General features: G+C 33.1%; 1 protein-coding gene across 1 annotated transcript in view; it reads right to left on the bottom strand.

The window, feature by feature from the left end:
* Positions 1-12,504, bottom strand: part of LOC128994167 (hepatic leukemia factor-like) — a 184,586-nt gene extending 172,082 nt beyond the window's left edge. Inside the window, exon 1 of the mRNA XM_054418522.1 lies at positions 12,301-12,504. Within this exon, the coding sequence (XP_054274497.1) occupies positions 12,301-12,391 (91 nt within the window). The 5' untranslated portion in view covers positions 12,392-12,504. The remainder of the gene's footprint in view (positions 1-12,300) is intronic.
* Positions 12,505-13,440: the final 936 nt, after the last annotated feature.

Consider the following 13,440-nt stretch of genomic DNA (forward strand, 5'->3'; position numbering starts at 1 on the left):
GTTGTACTACTTGTTAGTTTTTCTAACCATAAATAGTTTGTAACATGCCCTAAACAAGCGCAATATTTCCGATATTTCATTTTAAAGTATTTTTAAATTTTATTTTTTGCAATAGGCCTACATGTTGATTAGCGCCTAAAGTATAAGAGATAGAAGAAAGGTTGTAATAACCTTTTTAAAAGACAATATATTTAGGCGTAGATAGACGCTTAATTCACCTTTCTATCATTAACCGTTTGTGTGTTAGACGCGGAAACGTAAACCGATGTCCCGCGCAACTTCCCCCCCCCCCCCCCGAGTTGTGACCACCCTAGAAATGCGACATCATCGATTTTGTTCATCTACTAGATGTCCCCAACAATAATCAAAAGTAAAATTTTGTCAGACTTTCAGTGCATACTCAACCCGTTTAGCGCCTGGACTATATAGGTAGTGACTGTATGACAAATATTCTGTTCACATTTATTTGTATTGTTGAACAAAAACAGATGATCTCAATAATTGAATTAAATTATGAACAAATACTAGCGCGCAAGAAGGCAAATGAAGAACTGATTGAGAGCAAGGAGTAAATCTATAGCGAGGGAAAATCAGTTCATCGTTTTCCCTTGCTCTAAATTAAGCTTGAATTAATTAATTGCTGTCTTTGACATCAGCTGTTATCGAAAATAGCTACTTTTTGTGAGTAATTATAAATCTGTTTTAAATCAAAAAATGGTTTCTATTTTCAAAAAAGATTGACAGAAAATTGACAAACTCATTCGCTTTTGTGTAGCACCAAACGAGAAATTACAGTTAGTCTCTAGGCGATGAAGGTCTACGACAATAGCTATTCGCAACGCAACAAATAGCCTAAGCTAAAAAATAATTACGGACTTGTATGTATAGGGTAAGTAACAAGATGACAAACAAAGCACAACGTAGGCTACTATCAACAAACACAACCTAAGCACATCTTGGAGTAGGCTAATATCCACTTCAAACAGAGCGCGAGTCTTCTCTGATTGCTTTAGTAATTAACATGTAAAAACCATCTTTAACCTTTTTTTACACAGCAAAACTGCTATACTCCCACCTAACTCAAAACAAGTTTTAAACTACTAAATATTTATAAGAGAATTGTAAACAAAGCTAACTAGCAACATTCCATGGGGATTTGTTTCGTGGCTCATTTGAGTATTATTGATGTCAGCGAGGTTTGAAATTGATAGAGAATGCGTTTAAGCAGGCCATAAATTGAATTGGGTGCAATAAAACTAATGACAACACGTTTGCTCGCCCGGCGCCGGTGTTTGTGATCAGTGGTCGGTTTGGCTTTCATGACCGGGCCCAAACTGGTCCCACCGCTTATATTGGGGGTCCAGAAGTCCTGTGGTTACTTTCCATCTGCTCGTAAAAATCTCATCCGAAAGTGTAGACATTTTAAACCCTTTAAAATAGATGACAAAGCCTAGAGTAGGCCGTTGGATGTCGCAAATTAATTGGGTATAAGACAAAAGCACTGACTTTAGGATAGGTAGTCTTTTCATCCTGTAATTTTAAATGTAGCTTCTTTTGTGTGTGTTTCATGTACGATAAGGCTTTGATGAGTGTTCATTGTGTGTGTTAGTGTTCCAATCTTGTTTTAGGTTTAAACTTTTCTTTAGGATTTAGGCTTTACTCTTTTTCGTTATATGTAATGCCTTGTTCCTGTATATATATATTACCCTGCCCTATAAAAGCAGAAGTTTAGGAACAGGTCCATCTATTTAAACTTAAGTACCTAGTATAAATGAAAAAGTCGGATCGTAATATTTCAACAGTTAAATCTGTGGTGAAGGAGAATTCATCAACGCATTTCAATCGTATAGAACCTAACAAACATTAAAATTGCTTAGGCTTACCTTACGATCCAATTTGTTTTATTTTGGAGACCTAGGGTTCCACACCGTAACGTTATCGTCGCTCCTTTGTCTTCTAGGTTAAGCTAAATACTTTAGTTTTCCATCTCTTGAGATTATTGTTGAATTGAAAGAATTTGCACAAACACTTGACACACATATTCACAAACACATAGATAAAAAGAACTCAGATGCATGGCCATGATTTTCTTTTTCAATCCTCGAAAGTGGGAAGTGGTGACTTAATATTTATTTTTAGCATGATCGTTGTCACTCCATGTATTTTTGCAATCAGGTGTTCGATAATATTTTATTGCATTTGTTTTTTTATTTCAATAATTAATGAATCAAACAAGATGTTTGCGGCAAAGTTTCTTTGCTCGTTTAGTATGAGCGATGGGTCGGTTTTGGTAGCGTTATATATATATGACAATTTTCTATTGTATTTAGGTTGTTGCTTTTTGGGGCCCTATGTGATCTTTCTAAGTTGGCATCTATTGAGGTGTTGGAATGGTTTTCTGAGAGTAGATCTTGGGAATATGTTGATGGTTGGGTTCTTTTTGGGGAGATCTTAAAAAACGCTGGTAGAAACTTCTGCCCGTTTGCCCAATTTAAAATTTAGAAAAAGAGCCGCCATGTTTGTAGACTTGAAATAACTCTTAGCTTTAATTTTAAATTGGATCGTAAGGTAAGCTTAAGACTTTAACAGTGTCCAATAACGATCCAGAGGCTATATCATCAAATTAATATTACCGCAAACTTATCCATTCTGGAGCGGGGTCAATCCATGGTTTCGTCTGAGATAAGAGATGGACAATTGTTTTGTGGTCAAGACTCTGTACATAGACCGTAGCGTGTACTTTTATCATAAAAACGTCAATATTCCATTACTGGACTTCCTAAGCATCTTAGGCGTAACGTAAAACCAGAATGTGGGATGAGTAAAATGATGTAGTCATGCAAGATTTGTTAGTAACTCAAACTTGCATATTCTTTAGACAGAATCATTTATCAAAGCCTGATGATCAAGCACAGCTAGAGCCATTTTTCATCAAGAAACCCCCTTCACCATTATTTTAAACTATTCAAAAGAGTTTTTATTTTAAATCATAAGGAATGAAACAAGTGGTCGTGCGTATGGACCCAACAATAAACAAAGCCCGCACATTATAATTCTGTAGCTAATAGGAAGACCCCCAATTTCCAGCATAGATGATTTATTAAAACCCACGATCAAGGATAACCGGGTTAGGTTTCTAGCCTTCGAAAAATGCTTTAATTTTATCTTTGAATCGTAACCTTCAAACTACAGACCTCACGAACTACTTGGCTACTCAACCACACATTTACAATCTTTGACCTTAGATTATCTAGAAATTGTTGCGTTAAAATTGGCTCCGAAAAGGCAATGAGAATTTCGAGATTTGTCTGCCATGAAACAAAGATATTTAGTAAACCACTACTTTGACTCTGGATATTTCAACTACAACAGTTCTTATCAAGATACAACACGTGAACCCGCGACCAGTTTGTTTAAGTTCGCTGATGAAATGTTTTCCCGTTTATTTAAAAGGAATTTTAGTCCATTGTGTGCTCATTGTTTTGTTACCCTTTTACACAATAAGCAATAATCAATCGATTTTTGGTTAAGGTTGTTGGTGAACTTATTAGAAATAATTGTGTAGCAAAAATCAGGCACTTTATGATGGACAGAAACATTAGTTGGCACTGTTTTCCTCTGCTACATTAGGACGAGAGATTAATAATGGAGTTAGATTCTTCGTCTATGAAAAATCTGACTAAACACCAAAGTTCTTAAATAAACTGAAAGATTTGTAAAGCTCTAAAAATACCCTGTTTATTTCCCAACAAAGATCAAACTGAGCCAATGTAGAGGAATGTTATTCATTTTGGTTACAAAGATTGAGAATTTATCAACGTAGGGAATCAGCGCACCTAGTCCCAAGCCAAGGTAAGATTGCCGTGTCGATTTGGCACAATAACAGTCGTCTTCTTGTACCAGTTTCATCAGCTATTTAGAATAAACAAAAACAACGTTCCGAACATTATTTGTATGTTCCTTCATAACGATGACGAAACTAGACTTTTCAAACTGATTTCTGATCTAAATCGTAATATTAAACTCTAGTATGTAAATACTCATACTTATATACTTGATCTTTACCGACTGTACGCGGGAAACAAAAATTTAGTGGAAGACTTGTCACTCCACTAGTGGACGACAGAAAAAGTCGCTGTAATATGTAGAAAAACAACTAGTTTCCGCAACTATTGGAAAACTTAGTAGACTTTGGAACGCGGCTGAAAAAATACAGCAACCTTTTCTGTCTTCCACTAAATTTTGGTTTCCAGCAAGTATCGGTAAAGATCAAAGGAGGTTGACAACTAAAAATGGAAGATTTGTTTAAGGGACCTCTTGTACAATGGAAGGCTATTGCTAGTATGACACCGGCAGCAACGGGAATGGATGTGTCTTCTTCGTCCGACATCATTGACACTATTTCCCGCCAATTCTTTGGCAACAAGTTTTCCGTTAGAGCAACTTTTAGTTTTGCACAATCATTTTCCACTAGTTGCTTTAATTTTTCAACAGCAACTTTAAGTAGTCAACTTTTAGTTGCAAACTTGTAGTAGTCAACTTTAGTGTAAACGCGCCTTTATAAAAGTTTCATTAAACTATGTTTCCTTTGGGTATGATTACAGATGATCCTTTTAGATTAGATGTCTCTTTCGGCATCTAAGTCGGTGCAAATTTAATTCCACTTGGAAAGAATGATTTGCCCTGTGGTAAAAATTGCCTCAATGTCACATCATGAACCAGACTTTACATTTAATTTATGCAAATTATTCCGTCGTTTCCCACGCGTGGTTTACTCAAGTCGTGTAGTGTTTAGATAGCCAATTACAACACAAGCTGGCATTGAGCCGTCAGTCAAGTTGTAAAGATTATTAACTTGTTACGGCTTCAAGTTTTAGCGAATTTCCCATATAGGGAATAAGCTATTACCGTAGGTCTCATGGTAAGACCTAGACCCGGGACCGATTTACTTTTTCGTTTTAAGGTCCCCAGAGGCCAAAAACACCATCCGTTCAAATTCATATATATATATATATATATATATATATATATATATTTATTTATTTATGTGTCCGTTAGCGCGATAACTCGAGCAAAATTGATCCGATTTTGATGAAATTTGGTACAAACGTGTAAACCTACATTTATTCGAACGAGTTCGCGAACCAGCATAATCGGACCATGGGAGCAGGGGTTTATGGGGGGTTTTATGGGGTAAAAATGGGTTTTTCTCATTTTTGACCCTAAAAACTTTAAATTTCTAAATTTCTCTCTAGACCATTTTGAAGAGCTTAAAAAAATAAATAATTTAGTATATTGAAGTTTTTTTGAATGTTCATTGACTACGGAGAAAATTTAAAAAATTGTAAATTTAAAATTCCCATGTTATTCTTATGGAGAATAAATAAACTGTTCTAGTTTGCTTGTTTATGGATATAGTTTAATCAAATTTGGCAATTTGGCTTATTTCATACTAAACTATCAATATTTCAATTGAAAAAACACATCTCAACATCTTCCCTGTAGCAGCAAACCTAACTACTCACTAAAATTAATGTTATTTAAATAGGAAATAAATCTGAAAATTTATAGGGAATATTTTAGTAGAAATCAAGCCGGGTAAATGGAAATTCGCTTAGTATGCAGGTTTGCTGCGACGGGGGTATTATTTATTTGATTAAGCATTCCATTTCGTCATAATTTTAACTCTTTATTTTAAATCTTACTAAGTAAGATCAGCTGTTTCTTTAGACAAGACCATTGATTAAAATCTCATAATTACTAAGAACAGCTGAGTTTAGTTTGGAAACTTTGGAAGCAGTACTGACTTTTCTCATGATCGAACCGTCAGCCTTATGATTTTTAAGAAAGTACCATAGCCACTTAGCTATACCTAGTTATCCAAACTCCATAGATAAATGTCTACGCAGGTTTGTTGCAAGGGGGGTATTTTGCGGGTACAATTTGTGCAGGAGAATGTCAGCGAGCAGCTGTTAGAGTTTTGGCTCCGAGTGCTCAGTTCCATGCCAAGTATTGTGATGAAAATACGCGGGACCTCGCTACGCTAAGTCATCTCCGTGTTTCTTTCATTTCGATTTCAGTTTAGGCAAAAACGAAAGTAACTGTTAACACTTGCAATGTGTAAATAGTTGGGTACGTTAGAGATCAATATGAAACGTGACCACACTTTGTAACTTTGTAAGAATTTAATTTTGGAATATTGTGTCAGTATACAACTGTAATCACAGGGCAATAAAAAACATACCTAAACCCTGTGTTTGATATGCGGTCAAATGATTTTCATGAATATACTAGCTGTTGTACCCGTGCTTTGCAACGGGAAGAGGACACAAAATAGAAACATTTTTATCTTTACATCTGTTGCATATAATATAGTTACACATCCACCAACGCTTTTAGAAACAAAATTCAACTTTTATGGCCCTAATAGAAACGTTTAAGTTATGACTTTTAAATCTAGTAAGTAGTGGATACCACCATTTTGGGTTTGATTAATTTTAAATCTTGTGTAGGCTGATATGAGAAAAACTGACCAAATCTTAAAACTTTCACATACATGATTTACCTTCATCTCCCTTGGTAACATATTCTTTTCTTTATTTTTGACATTTTAAATTTCAATTTTGAAGTTGCAAAAATGCTAATTTTTAAATATAAATGAACATTTTTTTTAATTTCCCTCTTCTCTATATTAAATCACAAATCCTTCCATATTCAGTTTCTTCACTCACAATAAATCATTAGCAACACTAAGTCAGCTGTTATAATCTTTAGAAATATTGTTGTGCCTTATCAATAGTCTTTTGAAATATTAAAGATATCTGTACTATAAAAAATGTTAAACAGATAAATTAGCATTAACGACAGCAGACAAAACTAATATGATTATCAAAGCAATCAAGGACCAAGGCCAAAAAAATGTAATAGCAAATACAGTATAAAATGCTTCATTGCATCTCTGATTCTACTCTACAAAAATATCCACAAACAACTTAATATCATACCAGTTCTTTTAATCAGTTCCATCGTCTATTGTCTTTACATTTTCACACTTTAAGTAAACATAGTAACAGATATTTCATTGATTTTAGAAACAAAAGAAAACTGCGTACTGCTTAGTTTTATTATATTTTCCTTGGTTTAATTTAATCAGTGATGTGACAAAACACATATAATAAATTTATCAAATAAAGTAAATGTGAACTGAAAGCTATGTTAAGATAAAATAAGAGTATTTAAATCAACAATATACAATTCAGTTATTGATGATATTATTTGGTTTAATTTAAGCATAGGTTTAGAAAAACACAATAACTAAATTTACCTAAATATACATATAAAAAAACAATGGGATGTGAAAGTTATGTTAAGTTAATCTAACACATGTCAAGCAGTTCGAATTTATTTAAAGTAGACTCCAAACTCATATAAAAAATCTATACATTGTAATTTTCTTATTGTTTCCATGAAATTATATCAATAACATTATTTTCACAACACTTAAGACACCTTAAAAATCTAAAGTAGAGCCTGAGTTGATGCAGCAATGCTTTTAGAATATTTTTTATTTCTATAATCATTGACATAGTTTTTGAATAAATGATCTTTGATAAATCTTTAGATTAAATAAACCAACCACATAATTGTATGAAATATTATATTAAATTCCATTGGGGATCAGCTGTCTTAAAATGTGAAATATGCAATTTGGCAGTTCTTCTTGTTTACATTGAAATGTCAAAGCAAATGTAAACATTGCGAGTATTCTCATTGCAGCCATGGAGACCAATCAATATTTACTTTTAAAATCTTCACCCCACAACTTTTAAAGCCAAAGGGGCAAAGCCCACGGTCAGTATCGAAGTGTGAATAGTCCTATAATGGTCCTTGGTATGGTAACTATATTTTTGTAAAATTTAAGCCCAGTTGGTTCAGTAGTTTTTGCACCTATTAGTAATACACATACAGACGGACACCATTAGATTTTTATATAATAGTATAGATGAAATTAAAATGCAGATACCTGAAATGAAAATTACTGCTAGCTTGGTGAACAATAATGTATTGAATTGAACAAATTTTACACAAATTAATAATGAAAATGTACACGTTGTTAGTTACATACAGGGTGAATTTTAAATGAGTTCCCCCCCTACTTTTTTCTACATTTCTTAAGATATCATCTCCGGACCACGTCAGATCATTGTTGAGTAGTAAGTACTTCATTTTGACTGGGTATACATTTTTGGCCGCCATCTTGGATCCGCCATATTGGATACAAAGTTTTTTTTCAAATGTAAAGGTAGGGTTGTGACCCATTATTTCAAACTAAAATTTTACGCTGATAACAATGCCGCAATTATTTTTTAAAAATCTTGATCCGTTCTAAAGTTATGAGGACTTTTTATAACTTTATTTTTAGCGCATTTTAACATTGTGCATTTACAAACTAAGACCATAATCTCAAAATAGTGCTAGATAAAGATAAGTGTACACCACCATTCATTACCGACATATTTTCACTTGGTTATGACGGATGTAGTTTTTTCAGCCGCCATCTTGGATCCGCCATTTTGAAATGTGATCAATTAATTATTTAAATATGAAGGTGGTGTTGTGACCCATCATTTTGAGCTACCTTTTTTATCCTGAACTCAATGCCGCAATCCGTTTTTCTTTTGCATCTTTGGTTTTTGAATAATTGAAATTTTAAATAAGACTATTTTAATATTTCATCAAGACAGCTTGATAACCAAAAACGGATTGCAGCATTGAGTCCAGTATAAAAAAGTAGTTCAAAATGATCGGTCACAACACCACCTTCATATTTAAATTAATTGATCACATTTCAAAATGGCGGATCCAAGATGGCGGCTGAAAAAACTACATCCGTCATAACCAAGTGAAAATATGTCGGTAATGAATGGTGGTGTACACTTATCTTTATCTAGCACTATTTTGAGATTATGGTCTTAGTTTGTAAATGCACAATGTTAAAATGCGCTAAAAATAAAGTTATAAAAAGTCCTCATAACTTTAGAACGGATCAAGATTTTTAAAAACTAATTGCGGCATTATAATCAGCGTAAAATTCTGGTTTGAAATAATGGGTCACAACCCTACCTTTTCATAAAAAAAAAACTTTGTATCCAATATGGCGGATCCAAGATGGCGGCCAAAAATGTATACCCAGTCAAAATGAAGTACTTACTACTCAACAATGATCTGACGTGGTCCGGAGATGATATCTTATGAAATGCAGAAAAAAGTAGGGGGGGGAACTCATTTAAAATTCACCCTGTATAACAAAGTACTAGAGGAAAAGAGGAATTTTAAATGCTGGCAACAAAAACATCCTATTGTTAAAACAGGGGGACTTAGATAAAACTACGAAAAACTATAAGTTTGAAGGTTTGTATTTATGATGCGTGTGCTGTGTGTATGACAAAAACTATTACCTCCACTTAATAATTGAGAATTACGAAGAATCTATACAATTAATTATGTAAGTGGGCACTGGGCAATAGTTTACATTGGAAGAGGAATTAAAATATTCTCTATTAACTTGTGTACTTAAATAAATAGCTTGTGTTAATTGTGTAATAAATAGCTTCTTCATTGAGATCCTGACTTAGTTTAAAATCGTAGCTAACAAAAGGAAGGTTATCATTTACTTTCGGAATTATTGATAAAATCGTGTTATAAATTGTATATTGGGTTAGCATAATCAAAGATGTTTTATTACCAAATTGTTAGTTTTTGTGCATCCTCAGTCCCTCTAAAATGATCTTATGTGGACCCTATTTCCATATATCTATGGTACCTTTATAATTTTCATCGTCGTTCGCGCATTTAATGTCATTTTAGTTAGACATTATTACGTTTAGAATTACATCTCATTTTCATTTTAGGAACGCTATTTAATTCTTGAGTTTTGGTACAACTTCAATGCTTTTGGTCATTTTTTTAGTTTTTTGTCAATTTCTTGTTGTACGTAAATTAGCTTATATAATTTGGATATATCAGGTCTTAGGTCTTAGTGAGAATATCGAACTAACACAGCCAATTAGTATTAGGGGTCCCGAGTTCTATTTAGAATTTTCGCTGATTGTAGGATAAGGATTCACTAACAATGGCGTAAATGATTGGACGCATGACTCACATGCTTTAAAATAGCCATGTCCGAATTTAATCTAAAAATAAATTTATAGTACAAGGCACTAGTTTCTAAAGTAACGGATGTTTGATTACAAATCGTTACCTATCCCGAGATATTGTACATTATTTTATTTTTGACACATGTTTAAAAACTGAGCACAGTACCGGTTACCTATTTGGGTCATTTTTATTAGGCTACAACCACTACAACTAATAGTGTCGAACACGATGTATGAACATAATTAACTTTAACTAATTATCAAGAGCATTCCATTATCTTTCGGTATTATTGCACTTGCATGTAACCTAAAATATTATTATCAAACTGCAAAGTCTTGTTTGTAAATAGATTGTAGTTGTAATTTTGTTATTAATTGATTGTATATATTGTTCATTATTTAAGTCATTTGAAATCTAGCTGTCTTGATTGTTAATATTAATCAACATTGTAAAATGGTGGAACCGTTGAATAATAAATAAATAAATAAACATAATAATTCATGTTAAAAACTAAATTAATTGTCAGTTTGTTGAATTGAATGTTTGACTTAATTTTTGTTTGTAATTTACTTATTGTCCTATAACTTATCTTCATATTTAAGTTTTTTCTGTTGATCATTCTTTAAATATACATCATGAAACGTTAGGCCTACAAAGATCAAGCCAATGTACAAAGCTTATTGTATAAACTTAATGGCCAAAATAAATCTTAAATCTTGGATATTCAATTCAATCCATTAATCCCCACGGTAAACCATTTTACAAAAGGGTTACAATAAAGCTATATATAGCCTATCGAACCTAAATTAACAACAAATAAATGCTATAACTAGACAATAACAATAACAACAAATTAACGATGAAAAGAGAAACTTTTGTGAATCCAACAACAAACAAACATTGTGGAAATCCCGAACATAACAAAAATAATCTAAATCGATGTTTACAACAGTAGTTGACAAAATATCAGCATTTTTTCATGATGCAGTGAAGAGGAAGATGCGTCAAATTTGTTAAACGTAGTTAGATAAAAAGTATTTAAATTCATAAATTATTCCTTTGCAAGCTGAGCAATCTTTGTTAAGTAGACTTTTGAAAATATTTTTCACCATAATATTCTAAACAAGTTTAAAAAAATAAATGTTAAGCCGAGACGATAAGGTGCTCTTCAACAATTATTTACTCCGTCTCAACCTTAACAAAATGTTTTACATGTTTCTTATACTCAACTTGTATGCATGGTTATTTATTTATTACAAAATCTGTTTTCACAAATTCATTAGTTACAAAATATTAAAATATATAGACGTATAGATCTGATTGGGAACCAAAACTATACTATCGTAAAGTTGTATTTTATACCATCACCAATACAACAGTGTGTATTTGTGGTGTCTATAGTGATGTTACATTCTGCATAGAGAGCGCCAACAACAACCCTAAATGGTATGTTTTTGTGTAATTGCTACCCCTCAAAACTGTTTGTCTGTTGATGAGAAATAAAATGCGGTGCCGTCAAAACTTGAGTATGATTATGAATTAGAAAATCCTCAGGTAAGACTAATAATTGGGTTTAGTCAGCAACACGTATTTACTCACAGATTCTTTTTATGTGGCAAAATTAAAGTAATAACTTTATTAAGTTAAAATAAAATACTAGAAATAAATAACGCCTTTAAGATATTCATAAACATGATTTTGGACTTGGCATGTTTAGTCATTTCGGTATCCTAACCATATAAATAGCGTATTATTAAAAAGTACCTAATTGAATTCTTATATCCACCTTGATTGAGATAGGCCTATAAGAAAGTAAGAATCTCACGAGTAAGAAACTTTGCGTATAGGAAATTGTATTTTGTGTACGTTCAATGAGAGAAAATTATGATATAATTAAGCGTAATTACAGTAAATCAAATAATAAAATTGTTTGAGCTCAAAGTATACACCTACTACCTACCAGTGTATAGTCAATGGTAGTACACATAAAATAGAAGAAAAATACCTAGTAAATTTCACTGATACGGTGTTTTTTAGACAATATCGATATTTTTTCGTACAAGGATCCCCATAATAAAACATACAACAATCATTTTAAACATAACATTCACTTTTTCCACTTATTTACAATCACAAACTCACCTAACAGAGGAAATAGGCTGACTTGTTGTTCAAGAAGACTTTTAAGGCTGCAATCCAACTCTATGGGTGATGGTGGATCCTTATCATTCATCTCACTAAGACACAAGACACAAAAACACGAACACGGGTCTATAACACGCCAACACACGCACGACACGGCCGGCTGCTACACTACGCACGCACGCTACCTACACAAACACGAAAACGAACTAGGCACCGGCACGACACGACCTTGACTGTGGCGACGCTGGCGCTGACTGCGGGGGAAGCTGGAACTACGCGTGACTGCAGCGTCGGTAGTGCAGATTGTTGTTATTGTTGAATTCATCTGAATACACACCAAACTCAACCATATAGGCCCTACTCCTTTAATTTATGATAGAAATAGTAATCTTTAACCGTTGTCTTTAAAGATTGTGAGGGAACAGGGTGTTGTATATGTATATATATATTATCTATTAAGGTTTCAGTTATTACGTTTGGCTCAGATGGCAACACTGCGCTGTTGCACAAAATAAAGACTTCCGTTTCATAATGTATCAGATTGAGACCAGAAGAGAAGATGTAAGTATGTTGGATTGAAGGTTTAACCACCATGTTGTGTTAATAAGTGTTGTGTTTTTAATAAACGTGTACAACTTTAATAGTGTTTTAATTATTCACCTACTAAGTGAACAAATAAAGTAACATTCATGAAGACTCTGAACACAGAGAATTTTCATCCGTCAAATCTAATGAATGATGTATTCTGACTAAATCATCATGGTCTAACATAAGTGTGGTTCATGTGCATTTATGTTTTGAATGGTGTAAATTTAATATTCTTGTATTTTCGGACCACAACTTTAATTATTACTTGACACCTCAATATTTATTTAATAATCTGGTGGGATAAACCGTCCCTGGATCAGCGGGGAATATACTTGTCAGACCAAAAACAAAACATTTCACTAACTACATAATTTAGATTATATACCTTTAACACAGACTATAGATGGACTAACGTTGTAACGTTAAACGTGTGCGCATTTCCTTTATAAACAAGTCCTGGATTGTGTGTACACCGAGACTACACTGCCCTGCTAAGCACAGTTGTGGTAACTGACATCTGGGTAAAATTGAGAAAACGAGGGTAGTATA

The sequence above is a fragment of the Macrosteles quadrilineatus genome, unplaced genomic scaffold, assembly GCF_028750875.1.
Source record: "Macrosteles quadrilineatus isolate MER2022 unplaced genomic scaffold, UCM_ALF_1.0 Scaffold_5__1_contigs__length_97177068, whole genome shotgun sequence".
NCBI lineage: Eukaryota > Metazoa > Arthropoda > Insecta > Hemiptera > Cicadellidae > Macrosteles > Macrosteles quadrilineatus.